The sequence below is a fragment of the Gymnoscopelus braueri genome (assembly GCF_963280865.1).
Source record: "Gymnoscopelus braueri genome assembly, chromosome: 2".
Classification (NCBI taxonomy): Eukaryota; Metazoa; Chordata; class Actinopteri; order Myctophiformes; family Myctophidae; genus Gymnoscopelus; species Gymnoscopelus braueri.
In genome coordinates, this window is record NC_137604.1 from 16007767 (window position 1) to 16035006 (window position 27240).

Consider the following 27240-nt stretch of genomic DNA (forward strand, 5'->3'; position numbering starts at 1 on the left):
GATTAACAGTTGACATAATTACAATCAATTAAAATGGAGCAATGGAGAAATTAAAAACAATCAGTCAACTACCTGTATTTAAAAAAAGAGCTTTTGACAGTCATCAGATCTCCACAATGGAATAAGTGGCTCTATTAAAACCTCTATGATTTTGTGGGGTCGCAGGAATCTTTTCATGGAGCCGTGACGTCTCCTAAAGCATGTCCTTCTGGAGTTTCCAGGCTTTCGTTTATCTCTTTTAATGATGGCTAGAAGTTAGCTATTTACTACTCTATCTCCGCTGTGGTTGAAAGCATCCACACATTTTCCAGATTGCATTATTCTGACTTCCTTTGATGACACTTTTTAGTTGGTTCGATTTGAATTGCAATGTTAAAATATCTATCTCCACATCAGAGAATTTTCTCTTCTTGACCATATTCCGCTTTTGCATGTTGTAAACTCTAACTCTAACTCTATCAGAATATTTAAGGGTGTGATATAGGGGTGTGCTATTACTAATTTCACCAAACGATACGATACGATATTTGGCTCACAACTTCGATACGATTTCGATACGATACGATACGCACTTTTTTATTATGAAAATATATGGGGGAGAAAAAATGCAAACAAATAATTCTGTTTTTGCATTATTCAGATGCAAACTTGTAGCTTTTCAGCTACAATAGCCGTTTTGAATCCAAATAGGGCAATAGTGTGACACCTGACCCGAAAAAAACAACATGTTGTCACCCTTTTCACCTCGGGGCTGTTTGCATGCCTGATTATTATTATTGTAAAAAAAAGAAAAAAAGAAAAAGATTATTATTATAATTTTTTTAAACGATATTTTTTTTCCTCCAAAACGATACATATCGTCACGAAAACGTATCGCGATATATCGCGGGACGATATATCGGCACACCCCTAGCTGTGATATTTCAATAATTTTCATTCGCCACATTTATCAACACCCAACCTTTCTTTACGCTGTGATTGGTGAGACATGACCACTTCACAAATCACACGTGAACCCTGTCGTGAGATGATTCCTGCGGTCGTATCTGCGCTGGTTTCTACATTAGATTGATAGACGAGGGCCATTGTCTCTCGCTCTGTCTATCCCTCTTCATCTCCCAAACTAAATCTCTCGCTATCCCCCATACACCTCTTGAGGCCCTTCTTTCCTCACATCTATTCCTCCTCTCCATCCTTCTCAGTGCCGTACCATTTCACCTTTCCTCATTCCCCCCACCCCCCGACCCCTTACCGCTCCGGGTCCTCCAGGAGTGTTGTAGTCGGGTGGAGGCCCACCAGGGCCATGAGGATCGGGGTGCACCATCTCCGGACTGCTCTGTTGAGAGAGAGACAGAGAGAGAGAGAGCAGGTAGACAGCTGATTTTAGTATTTGGTCATGTAAGTGAAGCAAACACCACAAGCTCGTCGCGACGCAACGTGTTGTGAGCTTGTAGATTGTCTGTTTTTGGCGACAACATTTGGTGTAGACGGAAAAAGGATCGGATCAAGTACAGAGCCAACTTATAGTCCATGAGCCAGACAAGATTTCATTATCGAAAGAGTGGGCAAAACCATACCTATATTAAATTGTTCATAGGGTCAAGACGAGTAAATGAATATATGATAACCTCTCCACAGGAGTAGCTTTTTCATGGTTATCACACATTTTGTTATTTTCCCCATACGTACATGACAGGTGAAAAAATTACAAAATTTAAAAAAGAGTTATCATAATGAAACTTCCTGAGTTGATTACTTACATGAAGACAATGATTTATCGTATTACAAGTTTTCTGAATTTTTTTATTTAAATATGCAAATTAGGCATTACGAAAATATGCCCGAATTTGTATAACTTTCCAGAATCAACATTGGAACATTGGACAAAGCCAGAGTGAACATTCTTATTTCATTTTGTTAAGATGTTGGAGTCAAAGGTTTTTAACGAGGGAATATTCAATATCTGGCTCAATTTTGGGGCTCTGGCTCATGGACTAAATGCCTAATTTGCATATTTAAATATACAATTTCAGAAAACTTGTAATACGATAAATCATTGTCTTCATGCAAGTAATCAACTCAGGAAGTTTCATTATGATAACTCTTTTTTAAATTTTGTCATTTCTTTCACCTGTCATGTACGTATGGGGAAAATAACAAAATGCGTGATAACTATGAAAAAGCTACTCCTGTGGAAAGGTTAACTTATATTTATTTACTCGTATTGACCCTATGAACAATTTAATATAGGTTTGGTTTTGCCCACTCTTTCGATAATCATTGCTCAATTTTGGGGCTCTGGCTCATGGACTATTAGGTCAAGTTTACTAAGTGAAGAGTGTTTAAGTGGTGGTTATGGTCGTTTCACAGAGACAGTGACACTAGTCCTGCATGCTCACATCCGCTTGTCAGGCGATCCTGTCAATCTGACAGGAGTAGCGCCTGTCACATTTTCTCAGTGTCCTTTGGATGGGATGACGTAATACAACTGTGCCAGACATTTCAAAACAACGATTGTTGTATCAATGTAGCTACCAATAGAATCCAAGGAATAACAAACTATACTAATCGCCCCTTGAATTTCTTTACACAAAATTACAGGTTTTCACTTTATTGACCGACATTTTTTAACAATTAGTTAGCACGCCAGCTGACCAATGTAGCTTGACAATGACATCACTCCCTCTTCAGGAACACCCATCTCGGAAAACGACTAAAATGGGGAGAAATTTCAGACTGAATAATGAAGTAAAACTAAATGGAAATTCAGGCTGAGTTTCAGGCTATATATATTCTAGGGACTGTTGCCCACTTTTCCTGACAGTTTCATGTCATTCTGTGCAAAGCTGCAGAGTTTTCCTGTAAAGCTATAGCCTGTCTGTTTCCTGTCAAACAGACAGGGCAGACAGACACACCAGACGATAACAATACCCTCTCCGTTTGGGTGGAGTAGGTGGAGTATTTAATTGAAAGATTACAGCTTCAGATGATACTAGACTGGCCAAAGCCAGATTTATATTTTGTTGTACGATGATGTTGCACACCGAGCTTGTAGCTCTACACCGAGCTTGTAGATCGGCTATTTTTGGTGTGACATTGTCGTATACGACGGAGCATAAATTACACGTAAAGCCATTATACGACACTCACGGCATCAGCATTGCAGCAGCAATATTGTCTTTGGAAAAAGACATGGAGAACCAACACAAGAACCAGTGGTGTAGGAGGTCGATGCAAGTACCTGTCCTGCACTCCCCCAGGTCCCCAGATTACAGTTAAGTGATAATTTAAGGACTTTTAAGACTTTAAAACAAAAAATGTAATGAAAAAAAGTTCCAGAGTTCATGGAATGCTCTCTCTCTCTCATATATATTGATACAGGGGGTTTTCAACCGGTGGTCCGCGGAGGTATTGCAGGTGGTATTGCAGGTGGTCCCTGGTCCCTTACAGGAGTTCTTACTAATCATATTCCATCATATTCAAAAAAAATCCCTGTATTTTATTAGATGTTATTGATATTGTAGCTATTTTCTCCAGCTACCTGTGGTGCATGAACCCCCCACCACTAGTGTGTGGGGTGGGTCTATGATGGACCCACCACGCACAATAGTGGTGGTCCCCAGGTTGCTCTTAGTCAGGATGGTGGTCCCTGGGTCAAAATCAGTTGAAAACCCAGAGAATATGTTGGGATCAGTGGTGCAGCGGGTGGATTCACTGCAGTACCTGTACTATAGTGGTGGTGGTGGTGGACTTCTGCTTGAAGATCTTCTTCCGACAGCAGCAGCAGATTCCAGCCGGGATCCCCAGGAGCAAGAGGAGGGCCATGAGAGGGTTACCTCCTACCCCCTCATGGTGGTCTGTGGAAGAAACATAGAATGTACTGTAAAGGCAGTGGTTGTGTAGTTATCAGTGACTTTGTACGCTACAATGAGGGCAGGTTTATGTCTAGCACAGGGATTACATACCAACCTGTGGGCTGGGGCCTACCGGGGGGCTGTGAGGATATTGCGAGTAGGCCCAAAATAATTGGCAAGACAGTGAAGACACAAATATGTTTATGATGATATAACATTCATATAGAAACATAATGTAAAAAAAGAAAATTATGGAATTGTATTTATTTAAAACCTTGAAAGATCGGCTTAAAACCGCGGCCCACCCATCTGACCACTTAACAGTTAAGTGGTCAGAACACTTTCAAGATCTTCAAGTGGGCCATGATCCAAAAAAAGGTTGGGAACCAGCGGTGTAGCGTTTGATCTAGATCAATTCTCATGAGTGGCCTGTATGTTGCCAAAAACAGTTGTGTCTCATTTGATCCCTGCTTAAAACTCATAAAGCCACATAAAAAAAACTTGTTCAGACATGTTTTTATCATCGGAGTACCATCCATGATCGGATGAATCATTCAAATTTTAAAGACGCCCAAATGATTGAATGTATTTCTTAGGTTCCAAATTGTACAGAGCGCTGCTGCTAGACTAACATAAATGACTCCTGATTGAACTTCCCTGATTGCTTGCCTATCTGTTTTAGGAAGGCACTTCATTGCCCGGCCCCCATAATTACATTCTTGAGTCATTAACTCCTTATGAGTCGGTACGCAGCCTGAGATCCTCTTTGCTGTCAGGGTTCCTCGACTCCTGAATATCACTGTCTTTTCATCACTTCTTAACCACTTACGGTAAACCCTCTATTCCTAAGTAAAAGAGACCTGAGTTGGCAGTGTGCTTTTTTCCATATAAAATGTGTCGTAGAATGCCCGCCAGCCCGCCCCCCCCCCCCGCCAAAACAGGGATGCTAGCGCTCAAGTGGTTAAAACATGCTTTTATCGAAAGGCCCTTCCATTATTTATTTTGAAGCGTTACTTTCTGATTTTCTTAATGTTTTACTCCTCACTGCGCTTTATATTTCACACAAGTGTGTTTGAGTGAATTTCCGTTAACTTCGTGGAGGTCTGAATGGACGTGAGAAAAGTAGATAATAGATATTTACCTCCTGTAAGTTCATTCTTTCTTTGTATATACAAGCATGCACATTTTCTGTTGAGGCATGTTCGCTCATTGCAGTGGTGTGATAGTGGGCTTACAGACGGGAGGGAATTAGTTTGGGGTATTTTCAATCACCATATTGCATTCCAACAAGTTCCTTCTAATCCTATAGTCAGACTGGAACTGGAAGCTCTTTAAGCGGAAACTTTACACGTGTCTATATGCTGTGTTAAAGCCCACATGGCACTGTCACTTACTGACAATTAGTGTCAGTATGCAGTCCTCTGGGGACAGGCGGGAAGGGGTGGTGGGAGAGAGAGAGAGAGAGAGAGAGAGAGAGAGAGAGAGAGAGAGACACACAGACAGACAGACAGACAGACAGACAGACAGACAGACAGACAGACAGACAGAATTGAATGGAAGAAAGGGGGCAAAAGAGGTGAGAGAAGGGTAGAGTGGAACCAATTGGACCCTTAGCTTGCAACTCTGGAATTGCACAAATGGAACCAAATGGACCCTTACGGGTCCATTTGGTTCCATTTCTGAACTCCCAGAGTTAATTTAACACTCAGGAAAATGGCGTGAGAGGAGGGTATGTAGCCAGGGTGAAAAAAGAGAGAGTGGGGTGCAGGAAAGCTAAAAATAGGCCAGCCTGTTGGCTTTAACTCCTAGATTTATTGTTAAAAATAGAGCTAGCTATGGCAGTCTGTCAAGTCAACTGTCCACCAACAGTGCAGGCAGTGTCATTCTCAAAATAAACCTAATTCAATAGCCACATGTGACTCATAAATTCAATTTGAGATCAGGTTTGTTTTTGATAGAGGTCTCAAAGAATGACACCAACAACCTGAACCAAGCTGATCTTGGTCCCTATAGGACTCTTCGTTTTGGCCCGAATTTTAGGGCCATGGCTAACAAAACCTTTGTGTGTCATGATTGTATTACCAGTGGTGGACAGTAACAAAGTATATTTACTTGAGTACTGTACTTAAGTAGATTTTTTGATTATCTGTACTTTACTTGAGTATTTGTGTTTTTTGGGTACTTGTGACTATGACTCATTTCAAAGAAAATATATTGTACATTTGAGTCCAGTACATTTCTAGGAAGGGGAAAAAGTACATTATGAATTAACCATTTAATTCCTATTTCAAATAATGTGAAAAAAGCTGCAACGTGGTGTGGTCTTGTAGCTATTTTCACTATTTAATGATACATTTTTTAAATGTCTGAAAATCTTTACAACACAGCTGATCTTGGTCTCTAGGCAGGTTAGTTTTGGCCTGAATTGTAGGGCCACGGCTAACAAAACCTGTTTGTGTCATGATTGTATTACAGACAGGCTCAGTGCTTCCTGGGTTCTCTCATTTCTACCTACTGCACCATGGTGGATTTAACATGGTCAGTTTGAAATCTTTAGCTCAGTGGTTCTCAAGGTGGGGTACGGGGACCCCCAGGGGTTCTTAAGAGGGTTCCAGGGGGTACAGAGCAAAAGCAGTTAATATATAGCATACCACGGACCTCAATGGAAATAAGACTGCAAGGACTTTTTAGACAAAGTATTATAAATGTAATTGTGATGTTTAAATTTTTTTGCCTAATAAAATATTCAATCAATCAATCATCACATTCGGGAATTCAAATAATTTATACATATTATATTTTTCTTCTCACAAATCGTCTCGTTTGGGGGTCCCTGGCACAAAATATTTTCAGATGGGGGGTCCACAGCCTAATAATACATATCAATTTGGGGATCCTTGATATGAAGGTTGAGGACCACTGCTTTAGCTGTTCCAGACAGTGCTTTTAACTCATTTAAAGTCTTATGTTTTACTATAACCCACAAACATGTGTTTCTGTTTAAGTGTGTGTGTGTGTGTGTGTGTGTGTGTGTGTGTGTGTGTGTGTGTGTGTGTGTGTGTGTGTGTGTGTGTGTGTGTGTGTGTGTGTGTGTGTGTGTGTGTGTGTCCGTCCAATGGAGTATGTGTACATGGCCTTTTGCACAGTTGGCTTGAATGGGCGTGTGGGTTTATTTTTTTCCCCCAGAGCCTAGCAGCTTGGCTGTCACCATGTCATCACCGGTTACAGGACGAGCCTAACCAGGGAATGTTTCACAAACACGCAGTCCGACAGGCTGTGTGTCTAGTAGAGCAATGTGTGTGACCCACCAGTCAGGTCCATCCGGGTGACAGACACCAGGCGGGTCTTCCTGTCCTTGAGGTAGTAGCGTCCCTCGTCGCTGGTGTTGACGTGTCTGATCTCGATGTTGTGCAAGTGGGTCTTGACGCGGTCAAAGTAGTCTGCCAGGTCCTGAGACACCGCCGCACCGTCTCTCACCTGCATGGGGGAAAAGGAGTGGAGGGTGTGTGTGATTAGCAGAGATGCCCAGAAGTAGGGATGGAACAATGTGAAAATGACAGGTCACGATTATTGTGGCACGTTTCTTTTCGGTTAACAATATTATCGCGCTAATCAACATGTCCTTAAAACTTCGAATGCCATTTTTGTTAACCACTTGAACCCCCAGCATCCCTATTCTGGGGGGAACGTTGTGAGCTTGTAGATCTGCTATTTTTGGCGATTCGATTTGTGTAGAGTGAAATAAGAGTGTACCAAATGCGCTCTTTACAGGACCGTTTTATCAAGTACAGAGGGTTTAAGTGGTACTGAATTTGCAGCTCAACAAAAGTTAATTCATCCTAGTGTATGACGGATGACAATTTAATGATAAATTTAAATCGCCGTGATACGATTATTGTGAGCGTTTTTATCGCGATAAACGATAATGACGATTATCATCCCATCCCTATATCACAAGTCTTTGAGCTAGAGTCAAGTGTCGTGTGTCAACAAAAAAAAAACACAGTTGTAATAATGAGCGTTCTATGTTAAAGTTATGCATGCAAACGTCTGCTTAGAACACTGCACAGCTATAACTAAGGAATTCAAATCATGTACTGTATCACTATCATCACTCCTTTATCTTTTAGCATACACTATCACCATTGATTAGTTGTTTAGTATATGGTCTCTAAACAATGCATTATGAAACAACACAACCACAAGGTTCTTCTGAGACAAGAAATGGTTCTAATGTTCCAGGATATACATTTCTTCTGAATGAGCTGGATAGACTGGGAGTTAAATTAACACAGGATTTTGAAAACCTTTGCCCATAATAGCATGCCCAAAATAGGGAGGCCAGGTTGAAAGGGGTGTTCAGTGTGTCATCAGGTTTTATAAATATGTGACTAATGAAAAGTATTAACACAAGCTTGTGACTAATGCATTATAACACAGGCTATTTTTTGACATTTCCTGGAAAGTAACAGTTGTGGACATACAAGGTGGACGACATGTACTGTAGGATGAGTGTGTCTTTGTGAAACCTCATTTTGCACATGTAACATTGTATCATTGATAATAAATATGAATTAACCCATTAAGCCCTGAGGCCGATTCTACAAATGCCTTCTAAAATCAGTAGTTCACACACTTTCAAGATTTTTCAAAAATGTAAAAAAAATAGCAGATGTACAAGCTCGCAGCGCGGCACAAACAAGCTTGTAGATCTGCTATGTTTGAATAGCCGACACTAAAATCTAAAATGACGCGGATGCTTTCACGGTTTTAAAGGAGAATTCCGGACTAAGTGTTATCTTTGATGTGTAGTTACTCACTCACCGAGTTATGAAGTGGCGTTGAGTTTTTCACGCGATTCCCCTGTCTGTGAGTCTGGTCGACCCCCACAATTGGCATAGTGGGAGGCGGGAGGTGTCTTAGTGAAAATCGCCTAATTCCACAGCTCCAAACTTCGTGAAATCTCGCGTCTCGCGAGATTTCCCGTCCTCGGCTCACTGCGCTCCTCGGGAAATCTCGCGAGACGCGAGATTTCACGCGAGAGGAAAACATTCACGTCGCTGACCGTGAACGCCAGCTCGTGAGTGATAAACAGTGCATGTGAAAGTATCAGGAGACACCATGAGGAGGATTTGTGGATTTTCACTAAGACATGCGCCTCCCACTATGCCAATAGTGGGGGTCGACCAGACTCACAGACAGGGGAATCGCGTGAAAAACTCAACGCCACTTCATAACTCGGTGAGTGAGTAACTACACATCAAAGATAACACTTAAAATGTCCGGAATTCTCCTTTAATGGGTTAATACTAATACTTTGACTACGATGTGGACATGGTAATATCCAGCTAGCTACCATGTAGCCTGGTTCCAGACAAAATCTGCCATTGCAAAAAAGAAATGGCCCTTGGCCGATTAGGTCTGGCCCCTCTCAATAGAGATTGGATTTCTCTCCCTTCGAAGTTGTGAGGGACCAATCAGTGCCCAGTATGCAAATATGGGGCGGGTTTATCTCCAGAGGCATTTTTTCATTTTGCCCCTCGGAAATGCAGGTTCCACACAGAGATTCCAGACTAATATCTACGCAGTGATATAAGTCTACCGTGCACATTTGAGCCATGCCGATTATGCCGTAGTTATTAACCATTAATTAATAATGCTGTGGGCTAACCCAGTGCTGCTCAAACTTTTTCCATGCCAGAGACCCCCAAATTGATATATATTTGGCCGCGGACCCCCATCTGAAAATATTGTGCCTGGGACCCCCAGAAGCAAAGATTTGAGTTAAAAAATGTTTGCTTTAAAAAATAAATATATTCAAAGATATGCACACATTTTCACGATTTTTTCAAAAATAGCAGATCTATAAGCTCATAGCGCGGCACTCGGTGCCGCGCTATGAGCTTGTATATCTGCTATTTTTGAATAGCCAAAGTATAAAAGGTTAAATATATTGTGATGCTATATTCACACATTTTGCTGGGGACCCCCTGGAACCCCCTCAAGGACCCCTGGGGGTCCCCGGACCCCACTTTGAGAACCAATGGGCTAACCGACTGCATGACTATCCGTTATTGACATCCCTACTAGGGGCATGCTGCAGTATTCCATACATCTCTCAGTATGCCCCCTCATCAAGACATTTACCCATAACAATCCATGCATCCATCCATCCATCCATCCTACCAGTGTATAATTTCCTGCCTCCGAAGAGAAGTCGAGGTTGGCATCCTCCAGACGCAAGCCCTCCAGGTCAACTTTGAGCGATTCTCCTGCTATACACTTGGAATATACGCTCCTGGCTGGAGGAGAAAGAGATTGGCTGATTCATCAATGGCACTTGTTATTCAGCAGAAAAGCATGACATATATACCACTGAAGATCCTCCATTGCAGAGTGATCGCCGATCGAAAACGGCTCACTTCCAACACGTTAAAAAGAAATAGGAGATATTAAAGGGATATTTCACTTTCAAAAAAACGTTTGGTCATTTTATCGTCTACTCAGGCCTTTGTGAACCCCCCAGACAGTTTTTAAGTTGCTTGATTAAGTATTTAGACATTTGATATTCATGTTATCAGACACGCCCCCTTCCTATACAAACCCATTGTAACTTCAAACTCCATTTTAACCATGTTAGATTCATCAAAAACACCCGTCCTTGGTTCTGGTGACTCACCCAAAATAAATGAAAAAAATAATCGGAAAAACACGGCCCCCTCACGCATTAGGAGGGCAGGGTGACTCACCAGAACCAAGGATGGGTCTTTTCGACGAATCTAACATGGTTAAAATGGAGTTTGATGTTACAATGGGTTTGTATAGGAAGGGGGCGTGTCTGATACGTCAAGGAGTTTAGTTTAGTCATTGGAGCGGACGACCGGAAGCATTTTTGACATGGATCCACATCCGGCCTCTCCTTCTTAGAGACTCCTTGGATGATCACAAAGTTTCGTTAGAGCGCCCCAAGTGGGAAAAATATTTTTTTTTTAAAAATGGGCCAAAAACGGTCCGGACCCTTTATGGCACATAATGCATAGCTTCTCAAAAACGGTCTGGACCGTTTTTGGCACTCAATGTGTTAATTTCAATGACCCCTCATAACTCTGAGAGTGTACAAATTGAGCCAAATGGACCCATATGGGTCCATTTCAATCAATCAATCAAACTTTATTTATATAGCACATTTTTACACAACCTTAGTTGACCTAAGTGCTCCACAGGTAAAAACAGAAAGAGAAAAACAATACATCGAATCAAAAGAACACAAAAAACACATAATCATGTATAAGACGCACAGCATGTGTGCATGTAGGAGAAATAAGACACAGAGCGGGATTGAATAATTACACCTATGTACACAGAGGGTAGGGAACGATTAGATAAGAGTTAAAACAGGAACATTTAGGATTGGATGTGGTTAAAGGCCAGAGAGAAGAGGTGAGTTTTAAGTAAGGACTTAAAAATCTGGATAGACAGAGCAGATCTGATGTGGAGGGGGAGATGTGGTGGGTTTGCCACCGCAAAAGCGCGACCCCCTTTGGTTTTGAGGGTTAAATTTGATGGCACAGTCAGCAGCGACTGGTCAGCAGACCTCAGAGCTCTGGGTGGATTATGGGGTGTTAAAGGTTCGGCCATATATGGGGGGGGCCAGACCATTGATGGATTTAAAAGCAAATAGTAACATTTTAAAATCAATTCTATATTTCACCGGACGCCAATGGAGAGAGGCCAAAACTGGTGTGATGTGGTCACATTTTTTGGTACCTGTGAGAAACGCCTGAATAGGGAGTGGTCGATGCCATAATAAAGGGCATTGTAATAGTCCAGACTAGATGAGATAAAGGCATGGATCACTAATTCAAATTGTTTGAGTGGGGGATTTGTTTTGATTTTGGCGAGAAGCCGTAAATGAAAAAAGCAGTTTTTTACGAGTGAGCTAATCTGTTTGTCGAATGTAAAGTTGCGTTTTTTTTTGCATCATTTGGTTCTAGTGTTGATTTTGACATCAAATTTAGATGTTTGTCATAGTCTTTTGAATAAAATTCCATTTAGTTTTAGTCATATTTTAGTCATCTGAAATGTTTTAGTTTTAATCATAAGCTTATAGTCGACTAAATCTACAGTTGATTTAGTCGACTAAATTGTATTTTGGCGGAGCCTTGATGGCGTCTTGATGGCTGATTTTACTCTTGGTTGCCTGCTGAGAATAGCCGATCTACAAGCTAGCGACGTGTCGCGCTGTACACTCTCAGGGTTACGGACCCGTAACGTGTCCATTTGGAACCACCTCAAGGAACCCCGAGGGTCCCTGGACCCCACTTTGAGAAACACTGAACTATTGTCTTGGATTTTGGATATTGTGATGTTCTAATCCAATACCGATTAACCACTTGTATATACTTTGCTGACCGGAGTCCGCCAGGGGTCTATACTTGGTTCAGCTACCTTTTTTCCCCCAACTACACCAAATATCTTTCCCGAAAATAGCCAGTCTTCAAGCTCACAATGCATCGCAACAGCATGCGTTGAGCTTGTAGATCAGCTGCCCAGGGGACGAGCGCCGGAGATTGTGTGGCCATGTGACGGCATCAGCTACAGGTGTTTACCTACAAATAAGTATCCGTTATGCTAAGCTCAGTAAGCTAGACTGAGTTCTGCGTATGTCTGCAGCCGAATGCGTAAGCCAAAAGCCACACTTCAGGGATGCTTGCGGAATTTGGCTGTGCCTCGTTTCTGACCGCATCAATAATCGTGTAATATTGCGTAATTAAATGGATCCTTATGTGGTTCCATCTGTACACTCTCAGAGTTACAGACCCATAAAAAGGTCCACCCCACTGGAACCCCCTCAAGAAACTCCGGGGTTCCTGGGATCTCAAGTTGAGAACCCCTGGTATTTAACCCTTAATGCGCCTGGGGGTGATTCTGCACCCTGTGCCTACAGAAGCTTCTGCTTAAGGTTCCTAGATCAGTGGTTCTCAAAGTGGGGTCCGGGGACCGCGGATATATAATATAATATAATAATATAAAATATTGAAAATAGTTTGAAAAGGTTTAACAATTTAGATTTTTTTTTTTTACACAAATCTTCTCTTCTGGGGCTCCCTGGCACGAAACATTTTCAGATGGGGGTCCGCGGCCAAATCCATATCAATTTGGGGGTCCTTGTTTGGGAACCACTGTCCTAGATGGCATAGTGCCAGTCACCTGTTTGTTACTTGTGGAACGCATACATGCCAGGCCCTCTTAAAGGGGAATTTTGCCCCACGGTTGTCTTAGCTTTTTTTTTTTCGTCTAGCGAGACTTCCGGTGGGGCGCATTCCGGTGAGGCGCATTCAAAAATAGCCGATCTACAAGCTCATAGCGAGGCACTCGTGCCACGCTATGAGCGTGGCACGTCTGCTATTTTTGAGTAGCCAAAGAAATCTTAAAATGACACAGATGCGTTCCCACTCTGGATTATGCAGTCAGAATCTATGTATGGATTCATGTTCTGACTGCATGAGTCCTGGAACAGCATTATTGAGGATAATAATAGTTAATCCTAGGAAGAGCTGTCTCTGGTACTCATCCAGGCTGCATAAACACTGGAGAGTCAGCCTCTATTTATGATTTTTAGCTTGTTTATTCATGTTATGTTGTGTAGAACACACAACATAAAATAAATAAACAAGCTAAAAATCATAAATAGAGTCTTGATGGCTGAATAAAGTTTGAATAAAGTTTTAATTGAGTACCGACATTACTGTCACACCACTGTACTGTCATACCACACTCTAGGGTATTATTAAAACATTATGAAAAGAATTTACCTCAACAATCCCGCTATTTTGGCGGAGAACAGGACTGCAGACTTACCTACGATTGCCACTTTAACAGTGGAGATTTCTTTATTCCAGAAGTCTTTTCGTGTGTATGTTCCCTCATCCTCGAATGTCACCTGATAAAACAGAATGCAGCACAACGTCAACACATACTCAATGCCAACCCATACCGAACAGCAATGTTACTGTTATCTGTCACATTTCTACTAGGGCTGGGCAATTAACAGAAAATGGTGGAGAAGCAGGTTTTTATTTTATATATCAGAATAATCGGCAAAATAATTATAATAGCTTTTATAACTGATTAACCATTATACTGTATTATACTTTGTTGGTGCTGTGCAAAAATAGCAGATCTATAGTGCGTGGCAAAAATCCTGAAGGGGCGTCAACAAGTGTCATTTGGTAGCGGCGGACATCTTTGTGGGGTATAAAACAGGTTGACTTAACATTGCCCCCCACAAGTATGGCTGCAGCTATCTATGCCACGCCCCCCTGTGGTGACGACGCGTTGGCACGCACTATAAGATCTCGCGACACTTTGTGAGCTTGTATAAAAAAATATCGTTCATCGATTGTAATCGAGACAAAAGTTTTAAATTATCGTATTCAATGATATTGATTGAAGTCATATCGCCCAGCCCTACTTTCTACAATATGATTTGAAGGCATGGATTCATGGCCACCTTGTCGAGGTACCAGCGTCGGTCACTGCCTGTTCCAGTCACTCTGCCTCTGCCTCTGAAGACACATTAACATGAAGTACTTTAACAGGGCAATACAGAAGAACAACTTCACACAAACAATCTAATTTCTCAAATGTGTTCCAGCCATTCTTTATAAGGGTCAGTAAGGTAGCAAGCTAACTACGTGCGACTCGAAAGCCAGCTAGCCTATGTTCTTTTTTTTGTGATGAATGCTATGAAAAAGAAAACTTTTCAGATGGAAGATAAAGGTGTTAATAACCATTGCATGAAAACCATATCATCTAGGTACTACAGGTGCAGATAAAACACTGTTTGTGCCTATATGCTCACATCGTAATCAAATATGTCCTAACTAAGGAATTAGTGGCACACATTGACGTGCACATAAAGTAGCCATATAAAGCAGCAACGTGTGATTATGAAGCAAGTTCACTTCACCATTATTTCCCTGCGGTGCAAGCATACATACTAGAAAGCAATTTGGAGAAATTGCTAATCTGGGTGCCCTGATGCAAGTTGTGGATTATGGAGATTATGAAATTTTACTTGACGATTAATTGTCACTCAAATATTTGTATAAAGATTTAATTATGTTTCTGTCGTTGAACATTGGAACGTTATGGATATAAATAAATCTCATTTCTGTTTCGCTTTTAGTCTTCGTAAAAGAACTGAAGTTGCACAGGGCAGATATGACAAATAACATACACATTATATTACTTAAAGAAAATCTGGATATAGCCGATGCGTTTTGAGCTTGCTATTTTCACAATTGTGTATGTTTGAAAATATAAGGACATTTTTAACATGGAAATGATTATGACGATTATGCCAATTATGCAATAAATAATTGTGATTAGGCGATTATGTAATAATTGTGACAGGCCTATCAATCAACCCGACGCATATTTTCGGTGCACAACACAAAAACTCTTTGAGATGAAAATTTAAAATGGTCCCAACCTGTGAAAGTTCCTATCCTTCTCCTCCCATAGGACATCCACCTGGTAGCTACCGGCCGGAGTGAACTCCAGCCTCTCCACGTTCTTGGGCAGGTAGATCTTCAACTGGCGCCCGTGGGTCAAGCGCTCATGTTCGTCGCGCTCATGCATGCCATAGGAGTCTGATAAAGGCAGAAGAAGATGAAAATAAAAGAGGAGGTTAAAGGGAGTTACGAAACTCTAAGTTGATTGTTTAGTTTGTTTACCAGTTCAGGTTATAAAAACTACAGCAGATTAAACACTTGGCAGCTGCAGCTAATACAATTCATAATGGCCGTGTTAGATTTAACCAAAGATCCTTAACATATTAGATAGCCACGCCCAAGCCTCGTAACTAGTATGAAATGGTATACATGTCCGGTTTTCTAAGTCTGCGCGGTTTGACGCTACGAACGTCCTATGATCACTGTTGCTAGATCTCGTGAGATCTCCTGTTGCTGACACCAAAAAGGTCTCGATCCTCCTGATTTCTCTTTTTGAAATCGACCATTTAACCCATTTAGACCGGGAAAGTATCCGTGTCATTTTAGATTTCTTTGGCTATTTTTGAAAAATCGTGAAAATGTGTGCAAATCTTTGAATATATTTTTTTGAAGCGAACGTTTTTTGAAGCGAAATAATTTGTTCCAGGGACCTCCCGAAGCAAAGATTTGAGTTAAAAATGTTGTTTAAATGTTAAATGTATGTTAAAAAACATATGTATTCAAAGATTTGCATAAATGTTCAAGATTCTTCTAAAAATAGCAGATCTACAAGATCATAGCACGGCACTCGGGCTATGAGCTTGTATATCTGCTATTTTATGGTTATAGCAAACACAGAAGCGTTCCTGGGTCTTAATGGGTTAATGTCAACATGTCCTGAACATAATTATGTGGCTTGTGAAGAATGGGTCCAATATTTACTCACTACAATGACCATGGGGGGAAAATAATCTGTGTTCACGTTCACTTCTCCCATTGGAATGAATAAACTCACAACCTACTTCTGGCCTTCTAAAGCGGTGGACCCCTACGTCACATAGATACAGGAAGTCAAGTGAAGTTTGCCAGTCTTGCTTTCTATTGATTTGTCTTTGATTTAGCGGTGCCCAGAAGAGCGCAGCCTATGCTTGCACACCAAATGTGCAGCATAGATAGTAGTCAACAGGTGAGTCAATGCCACACACTGACACACTTGTTGTTGCTTACATCACAGTGTACTATAAGGTCAGTCATATACATTCTGCCACCTTTTTAACCGTTTTTCACCTTAACTGGAAAGCAACTAAAATCACCCAAGGGTTTCATTCCCCTTGTCATCTGTGGGGGGCTCCGCAAGCCCCCAGGACCGGGGGGATTTTGGAGCTAGAATGAACTAGCACTGTGACCTAAAGCTTAGCGCAGGGGTCTTCAGGCCAAGGACCACTATTTATCATCAGTGTTGTGTTAATTAATGTGTTGTGTTTATTTCAGACATTTAACCACTTAAAGGGATATTTCATTTCAAACATGTTTGGGGTAATTTTTACGTCTATTCAGGCTTTTGTGAGCACCCCAGACAGTTTCTAAGTTGCTTGATTCAGTATTTAGATATTTGATATACATTTTTGCGCCCCCTTCCTCTACAATCCCATTGTAACTTCAAACTCTATTTTAACCGTGTTATATTCATTGAAAACACCCATCCTTTGTTCTGGTGACTGATATTGTCCTTCTAATACGTGAGGAGACCGTGTTTTCTCAATTACTTTTCAATTACTGAATTACTTTTAATAATTTTGGGGGAGAATTACCTCCCTGAAGCCAATTTTAATAGGAAAGATGTTGAATGTATTAAAAAAAAAACATTTATTTTTAAATAATTTAGAAAGTTTTTAATAACACAAAATCACAAATCTTAGTAATTTGGGGGTCCTTGACATGAAAACGAACCACTGGTGTAGAGGGCTCAGTTATCCCTATGGTCATGGAGGGAGAACTGTCTGAAAAACATGCATTTTTCACTGGGAGCCAAAAGTGTAAATGTGATGTGTTAAATTAACACTCTGGATCGTACTGCGTGTGCATTATGTGTGTGTGGAGGCTGAGGAAACAAAGAAAAACAGTGTGGAAAGAGGAGTGGGCCAGGCAGATTCGGGGCTGAACAGATGACATGATGATAGCCTACTTACCCACACTGAGGGCAATGCCAAGCAGGATCACAAGACGCCACATCATCTAGAGAGAGAGAGAGAGAGTGTTAGAGTTAGTTTATTTATTTTATTTATTTGTTTAACCCTTATTTAACCAGGCAAAGCAAGTTTAAGAACAAATTCTTATTTGCAACTGCGGCCTGGCAAAAGGTAAGGCCTCCTGAGGGTGAGGAGAAATGTGAAGAAAATAAATCAACAATCAGCTTAAAACAATTAAAAACCATAACAGAGACTTCAAAAGCTTAAAAAACTTAGAGATGAAAGTGTCCAGTTTTAAAGTTATGTTGTTGTTTTTTTGTAGGTCATTCCAGTCGCTGGCTGCAGCAGATTGAGACGACAAGACAACAAACCTTCATCATCGTCTTTTATCTAACTCAAGACCATGATCCCATGGCATGAATCACAGGATCATACATAGACATTAATAGCCATGACAGGTATATAGACGTAGCAAAAGGCATGTGGCTGAAAACATTTCCTGTGGTGCACAAACATGCCTATGAGTAACCGCAGCGTTGGTTTCTGGGACCTTCAACAGAATCAAATGGGCAGTAGCTGCAGATGAGGTGTGCAACAGCTGACACGGATGGGGGAGGGGTGGGGGTCTGGGGTTGTAATTAATCAGTGACTCATTACTGCCAAAACTACTGCGGTTTGCCAGCACATCAATGTCACCGTACGTCAACACACATTTCACTTAGTTTATTATTCATGAGCAACTCCGGAGCCAGATGTCCATTTAAGAGTCAGTGGGTGAAGGCGTGATTTATAATCTTTGCATGATCCACAGCGGGGAAGGTCCATGTTGCACGTTGCACCGTGACCCCGAAGCCATGCATTATTATCCACCCATGACCCAGTATGCATCAAATGATAGAATACTCCTTGAATTAAATCATTCACTTTCCAATGATCTTGTCGGAAAAACTTGTCGGGCAAACCCACTTTGGGCGGATTTGTCTAAGCCAATGGTTCTCAAAAGTGGGGTCTGGGGACCCCTACGGCATTGGTTCTCAAAGTGGGGTCCCCAGGGGTCCTTGGGGGGGTACCAGGGGGCAGGGGCCAGCAAAATTAGGTAATAAAGCGTCGCAATCATTTGAACCCCTTTATCCATATTTTAGACTTTTAGCTATTCAAAAATAGCAGATATACAAGCTCATCGCTATGAGCTTGTACAAAATCAATTTGAGTTACTGGCACAGGATCACAATTTGTGTCTCCACCTGTAAATACCACATCATTCATGTACGCTTATCTGGTGAAAACGATACGACCGGAACCTACCGTTTTTTTGCTCTCTCATTCCTGTGAGCAAAGATACACTACGAGGGTTCACTTGTTTGGACAGATCAGCCTAGGGCTGGGCAGTTAAGCCAAAATATATCAAAATCGACATTTAGAACCAATAACCGACTTAATCTTGCTCATGTAAGTTAATCAAGTAAGCATTTTGAGGGGGGAACTTGTATATCAACGAATCTATACGGAAGGAATAAAACATTTTTATAATCCACTTAATTGATTAGTCTGATCCACCACTTAAAAGGCATAGTTCACCCCCAAAATGACTTTTTTTTCGATCGATTACACACCCCATGGAGACTTGAATTCATGGAGATTGTTTTGTTTTTGTCGCATTCCTAAGCCAATAATTTGATGACCGGCAGAGACACAAAGTGTCAACTTTGAGTCTCCTACCGGAGACATTAGCATCTTTCCACCAGTCATCAAATTATTGGCATAGGAATGCGACAAAAACTAAAAAATCTCCATGAATTCAAGGCTTCATGGGGTGTGTAATTGATAGAAAATAAGAATTTTTTTGGGGTGAAATATCCCTTTAACCCTATACACAAGCTTGTAGATCTGCTAGTTTCGCTATTTAAAAAGAAATTGCAATGGAGGCAAAAGCTTGAGATAGCATTGATTTGAAGTCATGCCAGCCTGCTGCCACCATTCCTCTGATAAAGTCATGCCGTCATGTGTAATTAATCTGCTGCCACCACACCACACAATCTACACAAAGCACGCTCCGCTCACACAGGGGTGGACCCAGGCAACCACAGGCCATGTGACCGTCATGTGACCATCATTCTAATCTAGTCTATCTGTCGCCATGGCCTCTCTGTTGACAGTCTTCCAGAGGCGTCCGTCATTTCAGAGAAAATAAATAAGGGGTGGCAGAAATAACATACAGTGTAAGTTACCATGAAGCCCCATTTCCAAAATACTGAAAATAGTGGATCTACAAGTGAGCTCGCAGTTCCACTATTTTTGTCCTATTTTTTTGGCGGGGGAAATGAAAATGTTCACCTATACCAGTGGTTCCCAAACTGTGGGTCGGGACCCCCAGGGGGTCCCCGATAAGCACATTTGCTTAATTTGCAACATTTGTTTTCTCACTCAACAGTAAACAAACCAACGTACAGTATAAGTGTACACAGGGTATCTGCACATTTCTAAAGTGACAATTTAAGGACTTTTAAGACTTTGTAATACCTCTAAATATATATATATATATATATATATATATATATAATATATATATAAAATAAGACCATTACTGGGTCAAAAGTATACTATAAAAATTGTCAAATTGGCCAAATTGTCAAATATTACCTAAGAAATAAGCAAACATTTTGAAAATAGACGATCTACAAGCTTACAACGCTCATTTATCTGTGGAACTGAGTCAAACAAAGTGTAATGCCTAATCTCCTATTCTCCTACAACTGTCAGGGTTGAGGGTCCCTAGTTCAAATATGAGTATTTTGGAGGGTCGCACCTGAAAAGTATGAGAAACACTGACACATACTAATGACATGCCCAAATGGATGGATGCCAGGTTGAAAGTGGTTAATAAATGTACAGTAATATGGTTGCAGACAAGAAGGCACATATCTATAACATGTGTCACATGGACGTCACATGTCTCAATCATGGAGCGAGATGCACTCAGCGTTGATCTAAAACTATGTTCAGAGTTGGGGAAAACATGTGCATAAAACAACTGAATTTGAGGTTAAATGTGAGCACTAGAGGGTGGCAATTGAGACCCCAATGATGCCCCTGCGCTCTTCCGCTACTGTATATGTGTATAATATATGTGGTAATATGTTCACCTATTTTTTGTAGATGCCTGGATGTTGCACTGTATGGGAATCTGCAATGCCCACCTCGCTTCTTGTGTGTGTTTGGGTGTGTCTGCCAATCTGTCGGCATGTTTGTTTGTCCCTATTGTGTGTGTGCCCAGGGCATGCTAGAGGAGACCCCGAGGAATGTCTCTGTTGGCTGGCAGAGGAATTCCTAGACTGACTGCAGTAAAACTTCCCCTTCTCTTTCCTGGAAACCAACACTTAGGAACCTCTCCAGGCATGTAAACTTTATTACGCTCTACGAGATAGGCCTGCAACACTCTGACATTCATGTGTAATTGTGTATGCACACACACACACACACACGCACGCACGCACGCACGCACGCACGCACGCACGCACGCACGCACGCACGCACGCACGCACGCACGCACGCACGCACGCACGCACGCACGCACGCACGCACGCACGCACGCACGCACGTTTGTATTACTATACTTGTAAGGACATCAACATTTTGGGACGTTGATTTGATGAATGCCATCTTTAAAATGTATGGCCGTTTTGACCATAACCCTAAAGCCGAAAATAGCCGAGCTACTGTACAACCTTGTAGATCTGCTATTTTCGGTGCATGACACCGGCATTCAACTAAGTATAAATCAGTCATAACTCCAACCCTAACCCCTAAACCAAACCTCTAAATTCCTACAGTAATCCTAACCCCAACCTGAATATTTTCCTAATTTTAAGCCTACGGGTAAAGTCAGACGGAACTTTGGGAGGCTGAAAGACGCAGGGTGTGCCCGATTTGTGAAGTCTACAAAGCAGAGCAGCTTGTAGTTCACTGTCTTCACGTTGCTATGCAATCAGATATGCACCTGTCACTCACTTTCAGGTCCCTGCCCCCATCACACAAAACATAGTTTTTAAAGCAATCTCTTTGCATGTGTACCGGTTCACCATCGTTTTCTTAGCTACAGTCTTTTTAAGTAACAAAGTCCTACAGCTCCGGGTATGAAGCAACATGAAGCAGCCTCTTGACTAATCCGATTGGAGGAAGAGAGGAACAAGAACAAATGACATAAGTAATGTCATTGGGACTGGGATACCAGGTTGTAATTTAATGCGTGCCTTGAACCCTTTCCGACTCTCTTTTATTGGTAAATCTGTGTATACAAACATATATCCCATATCAAATCTCTTAATTACACCAACATTGTTCATGTGAAGCAGTTTGTTCATTTGATCCATTTATCGTTCAAAAAGAATAGCTGCGGCAGTCCTGTATGTCTGTCCTGTCCGCCCCGGAGGTCCCTCGACCTCCACGGGAGGGGGTCTTTCACGCCCAGGCAGGCCGGGGAGCAACGGACAGACTCGGGCCGGGCACCGTTGGATGTGCCTTGCCAGCCCGGATCCAACAAGCTGTCCCCTGTCCCGGTGTGACCGAAAGTCGTAGATCTACAGTACATGCTACGGCCAGCGATAGCCGCTCTGAGGAGCGCTGTGGCCGGCCACCGTGGCCAGAATAGCTTGCTTACAGCGTCCGAGATCTGTTACCACCCTTCCAGAGCATGGGAAGCGATAGCAGCAACGGGAAAAGAAGGCTGTCCTTCAACCATTCGAACCAATCATCAAAAAGATATAGGTATCCCAGTCAAAAAGCAGCCACGGTATCAAGCTTTTATCTGCTCCATATAGAATTGCTCTCTACTGGAGGCGCCCTGGTGGATAAAACACACAAACGCAAAATGTGCGCAACGAGCGGGAAGCCGCGCAGTGACAACAAAATGCTCTGTTCCCATTGAAAACCATTGATTGCAAAAAGACGCAGACACAGGTAGACACAAAGTTCGAAGTGTCTGTACCCTAACTCTTTTTTTCTCTCTTTTCTTTTACCGTAAAACAACCATTTATCTTGTGAGGACATGGAAAATGGGCGTACGGCGAGATCACCTAACCCAGCATTTATCAATCTTTGACTTTAGCGTACGGCCCGCTCAGATCTTACGTCGTTGGCGTAAGGTCATTCCTGGGCTCAAATATAAGCCAATTTGTACACTCCATTGATAAATGAGGGCCAATGTCTATTTACTTGTGGAGGGGTTTGACTCTCGCAAGTATAGTAGTACAAGTACACACCCAACACCCCCACACACACACACACACACACTCAAAGACAGGCAAACACACCCGAGAACCGGCCCGTTATGTTGATTTTATAAGATAGCAGTCTTACAACTACCTTCTTTGTCTAAACATTTACACATGGAGCCAAAGATAAAGAGAGAAAGGTGAAGAGATAAGAGATAACCTTGTCAACTATTTAAGCACTAGCAACAGTCATTAAAAGCTTTGGTAAATGCTGTCACACTGCCTGTTATTCGTGTGAATAATTTAATCATCAGAATCAGAATGTGTTGACTTATTAGCATGAGGTTTACACAAGGAATTTGCTTTAATTGGCAGTTGCATGAAAGCCGAGCCAGCATTAAATGATTAAAGGGATACTTCACTTTCACATAAAATAAACATTAAAAAAATATATTAAAAAAAAATGAAAGAAGTTATGGCAAAATAAAGGCCCCCTCACACATTAGTAGGACACTCTAATGCGTGAGGGGGCCATGAATTTTCCATTACTTTTTTCATTTATTTTTAATATATTTTTTAAATGTTTATTTTATGTGAAAGTGAAGTATCCCTTTAACACAGGAACACAGACAGACATAGTGTGTGGAGATAAACACAAGACACAACATGCATTTCCTCTTTCCACTTTCCAGCAAGTAACCACCAGAGAGACAATTAATACATAGCCTAACCACTCCTGGTGTCCCAATTTTGGGCATGTCATTATGAGCTTGTATATCGGCTATTTCTGAAGTTAATGAGAATATTCTTTTATGATTAACTGGTTCAGTGGTTAAGTGCTACTGTAGCATGTATTGCTTTCACTAAACTTCACTGATCACAGTTCAACAATGAGCCTCCATATATTTGTAATGAAATCAAATCATCCTTCTTAATATTTATGAATAAAAAAAAATGTCGACAATAAAGCGTATGCCACGTCATTTCCCCACTTCCGTTTCCTAGTGCCCGACCAATAACTGTATCTGTTTGGCTGATATATCGGACATTATTTTATTACTTTTTATGGTTTGTCGGTTGGATGGTTGGTATTTGGCAATTATGCAGTCGTTGTGTCCTGATTTTAACCACTTTCAATCTGGAGTCCCTATTTTGGGCATGTCATTCATTATAGACAAACGTTTTCAAAAGTTTTCAAAAATAGCAGATCTACAAACTCACAACCACTCACTCATGTGATGTCTTTCAACAAGAGTTCATATATATATATATATATATATATATATATATATATATATATATATATATATATAAATAATGTTTTTCAAATTGATTTCAAGATTTTGTAGTTCTGTTTTACCAAATATCATTAAAAACACAGTGAGTGTTCTAGGACTCTACAAAATCAGTATCGGGATTGGACCTAAAAATCTCTCATCAGTCGAGCTCTACTGCAGTCAGGTAAATAACTCTTACTGGAAACCAAATTAGTCGAAGCCTATCTAGCCAATTGCTTAGCAGAAATGGAAATTGAAATGGTTTCAAATTCATGTTGGTGAACACAGCGCCTCGATTGGTTGAATTATCTCAAATACACTTGAAAAGCATGACAGCTGATTCCTGTTACAACTTTTTACCAGGCAGTATTACAGACGTAGCTATTTAAGAGTGGAAGTGATAGTCAGACTTGAGAGACTAATGGAGAAGCAACAGAGAGATGCAGAGAAGATGACTCTAGTGAATTATTTATTAGATACAATTAGAAAATACTGTGACTGAGAATATTTCCAATATCTCGAGGTTGAAATTTTTTATATGGTTAAAATATCTAACATACGTTTTAAGGAACGATATATGATGCACAGTGTGTCATGTTGCAGTGATCAATACATATCCCTTCCCCATTAATCAAGTCTAATGATCCAGGTAAATACAATGACAGTGCTTTTATTCTCCTGATATGCTCCATTGGTGTGGTCACTGCTAAGTGTCCCAGATAGTTCATTCAGTCATTTTGGGGGAAAGTGACCTCCTTTGCCACTGCCAGCCCACCACATTCTTTATTGGGCAAGACAGTCTTGTAGTCGGGGCCATCAAATAGAGGTGAATGTTGCAATATTCCAAGGGCCTTGGGCTGGCATGGCAATTAAAAATGCCATGTTTTAGACAAGAGATGTTGTACCATTAATGGCTCTCAAAGTGGGGTCCAGGGACCCAAATGGACCCTTACGGGTCTGTAACTCTGAGTGTGTACAATGAGTACGCCCTCATAGTTATGGGGGTCCTTGATATGAAAGGGTTTGAAGAACCACTGACCTAAACAATGGGTGTCCAGTGTGATATGCTGTCGTACAGGCCCATGGTTACAGGGGTGAAAATAAGCACTGATGTGCTGTATACTGTAATGAGCCATTGGGCTTTTTTGAGTCATTCTTGTTTTTAGCTTTTTGCTGTCATTCACTTGGACAGCTTTTTGGTCCTAGACGTGAAGAATGGGACCACTAGACGTTGGACTAGTAGGATGGGATTTTGCTCATCTTAAAAGAAAGCCCTTTTTGAAATATTCAGGAGCAGTCCTGAAGGTACAGACTAGTATGCACTTACAATGTGGTGAGGTCAATGTAGTGTGAGTCAACCACCTTCCCTCCCTCACTATGTCTATGCTAGACTGCACTAAGAACACAGGAATAACAGAAAACGGAAGGAAAAAATATGTGTTATATAACAGAACCATACATAATGTGTTAATATGCATGGATGAAGCTGAGCTGATAGTTATTTCACATTGTTTGATCATTGTAACCTATAATAATAATAACAATAATATAGAAAACAAACATGACCAAACATATTATGACCCAAAACATAAAAAAATATTAAAACAATATATATATATTAATAATAATAGGCTAGATCAGTAATATATCGGAAATATGCCAATATTTCACAAATTCAACAGCATGGGTGGCTCACAGCTTCGCTTAATACTGACATGGCATTTTTACTGCAGCCTACCTGTTGAAAACAATGGGTGAAACACATCCTCTGCATCGTGTTGCCTGTGATTAAAACACAACTCAGGCCATTAGAGGAAACGCCGAGGAGTTATGGCTTCTTCCTAACATTTCATATTCACAATAATAGCCTACAGTAGCAGGGCCCCTGCAAGCATAAAAGAGGGAGGTTCCTCTCCGTCCTCGGGAGGATGGCATCTCAGGACATGGAACAACTAAATAACACAAAGGATAGAAGACACGCCCGGCGGGGTTGCCATGTCTGCTTATTATATGAGCGACTTTGGGCTTGTTTCGCTGTGAAGTTGCTTGTTAATATTGGTAGATTGCGGGTTGCGATTTTTTTTTTGTGGCTTGTTTCTAAAAGTGTAGCTGTTGCTTATTTTGGCATGTTTCCAATGTTGTTTTTGTTTTGTTTTTTTTATGGTTGAAACCAGTGACTCAGAGGACATTTTCATGTCAAGGACCTCCAAATGAATATGTATTTGTCCTGGAAGACCCCCATCTGAAACTATTTTGTTCCAGTGACCCACATACAAGGTTTGTGTTGTTAAAATCATGTTTCACAAAAAAAATCCAATTTTTTTTAAATATACTTTTGAAAACATCAGATCATAGCTGTGATCCAGGCAGTCGCCTCTTTTGAGCTCGTTTCTCTCGCAAAACCTGGCAACACCGATAGAAGACACACCCGAAATCCCGAATGCCACAGCACTTACACACACAACATCTAGATGCTCTGTACGTACCGGTTGCTTTTTCTAACCATCAGAGTGACATACATACATACAGGTCCACCACGTCCACGCGGGGACGGTTAGTTTACAGTGGATCTTGAGGGATTTACACATTGGACGAAGTGGAGAGAAGATACATGAGATTCGTAGACACACAGCGAGCAGACGCACAACACGCACACACCCTCCATTCCATACAGCTTTGCACGCAACGCGGCTGCTGGACCCCCCAATATGCATGCAGTCCAGACCCCCCCCCTCCCCTCAAAACACATACACTCTCTCACACACACACACACATAAGCAGCACACAGACCGGTCCTGCAACCACGGATCAAACTGTAAACACACTATCCGCTGTGCGTAAAATGAAACCCGGCGAGCTTTGTAAAGAAAGCAATTAATTATTGCGCAGTTTTTTGCGAGTAAAAATCTATCTAGTCTCTCTAGGACTTCTCTGTGGGATAATTTCCACATACAACACAAGAGTCAGTTTTAAAAGTTTGACATGGATATTATGTTTACCTTGTTGTGTGAATCCAGATGTTGCAGATTTGTTAGTTTTATATTCCACTGACACACACACACACACAGCAGCAGCTGGCGACAGACAGTAACCCCGCGTCAACCCCACACCAGCAGTGTTGCCAGGTTTTGCGAGAGAAAAAAGCAACCAGGTGTAGGAAAACAAGCCCAAAAAGAAGCGACTAACCATCAAACCTGGCCACATGAGCACTT

The 27240-nt window shown here is 41.3% G+C and overlaps 1 protein-coding gene across 5 annotated transcripts in view; it reads right to left on the reverse strand.

The window, feature by feature from the left end:
• The window catches only part of LOC308074292 (uncharacterized protein), a 42369-nt gene extending 15245 nt beyond the window's left edge, over positions 1-27124 (reverse strand). For 4 of the 5 annotated variants that reach the window (XR_013932085.1, XR_013932086.1, XM_080413684.1 and 1 more), the window contains exons 1-9: positions 25767-25907; positions 17542-17587; positions 15352-15511; positions 14368-14422; positions 13716-13797; positions 10041-10156; positions 7163-7331; positions 3724-3857; positions 1253-1336 (exon numbers count right to left, since the gene is read on the reverse strand). Coding sequence is in view for 3 of the 5 variants with exons in the window: in XM_080413684.1 (XP_080269810.1) it covers positions 1253-1336; positions 3724-3857; positions 7163-7331; positions 10041-10156; positions 13716-13797; positions 14368-14422; positions 15352-15511; positions 17542-17587; positions 25767-25802 (882 nt within the window). In the remaining 2 variants the exon portion in view is untranslated. Of the gene's footprint in view, positions 1-1252; positions 1337-3723; positions 3858-7162; positions 7332-10040; positions 10157-13715; positions 13798-14367; positions 14423-15351; positions 15512-17541; positions 17588-25766; positions 25908-27027 lie in introns of those variants that run through there. The other variant, XM_080413685.1, reaches the window with a different exon arrangement.
• Positions 27125-27240: the final 116 nt, after the last annotated feature.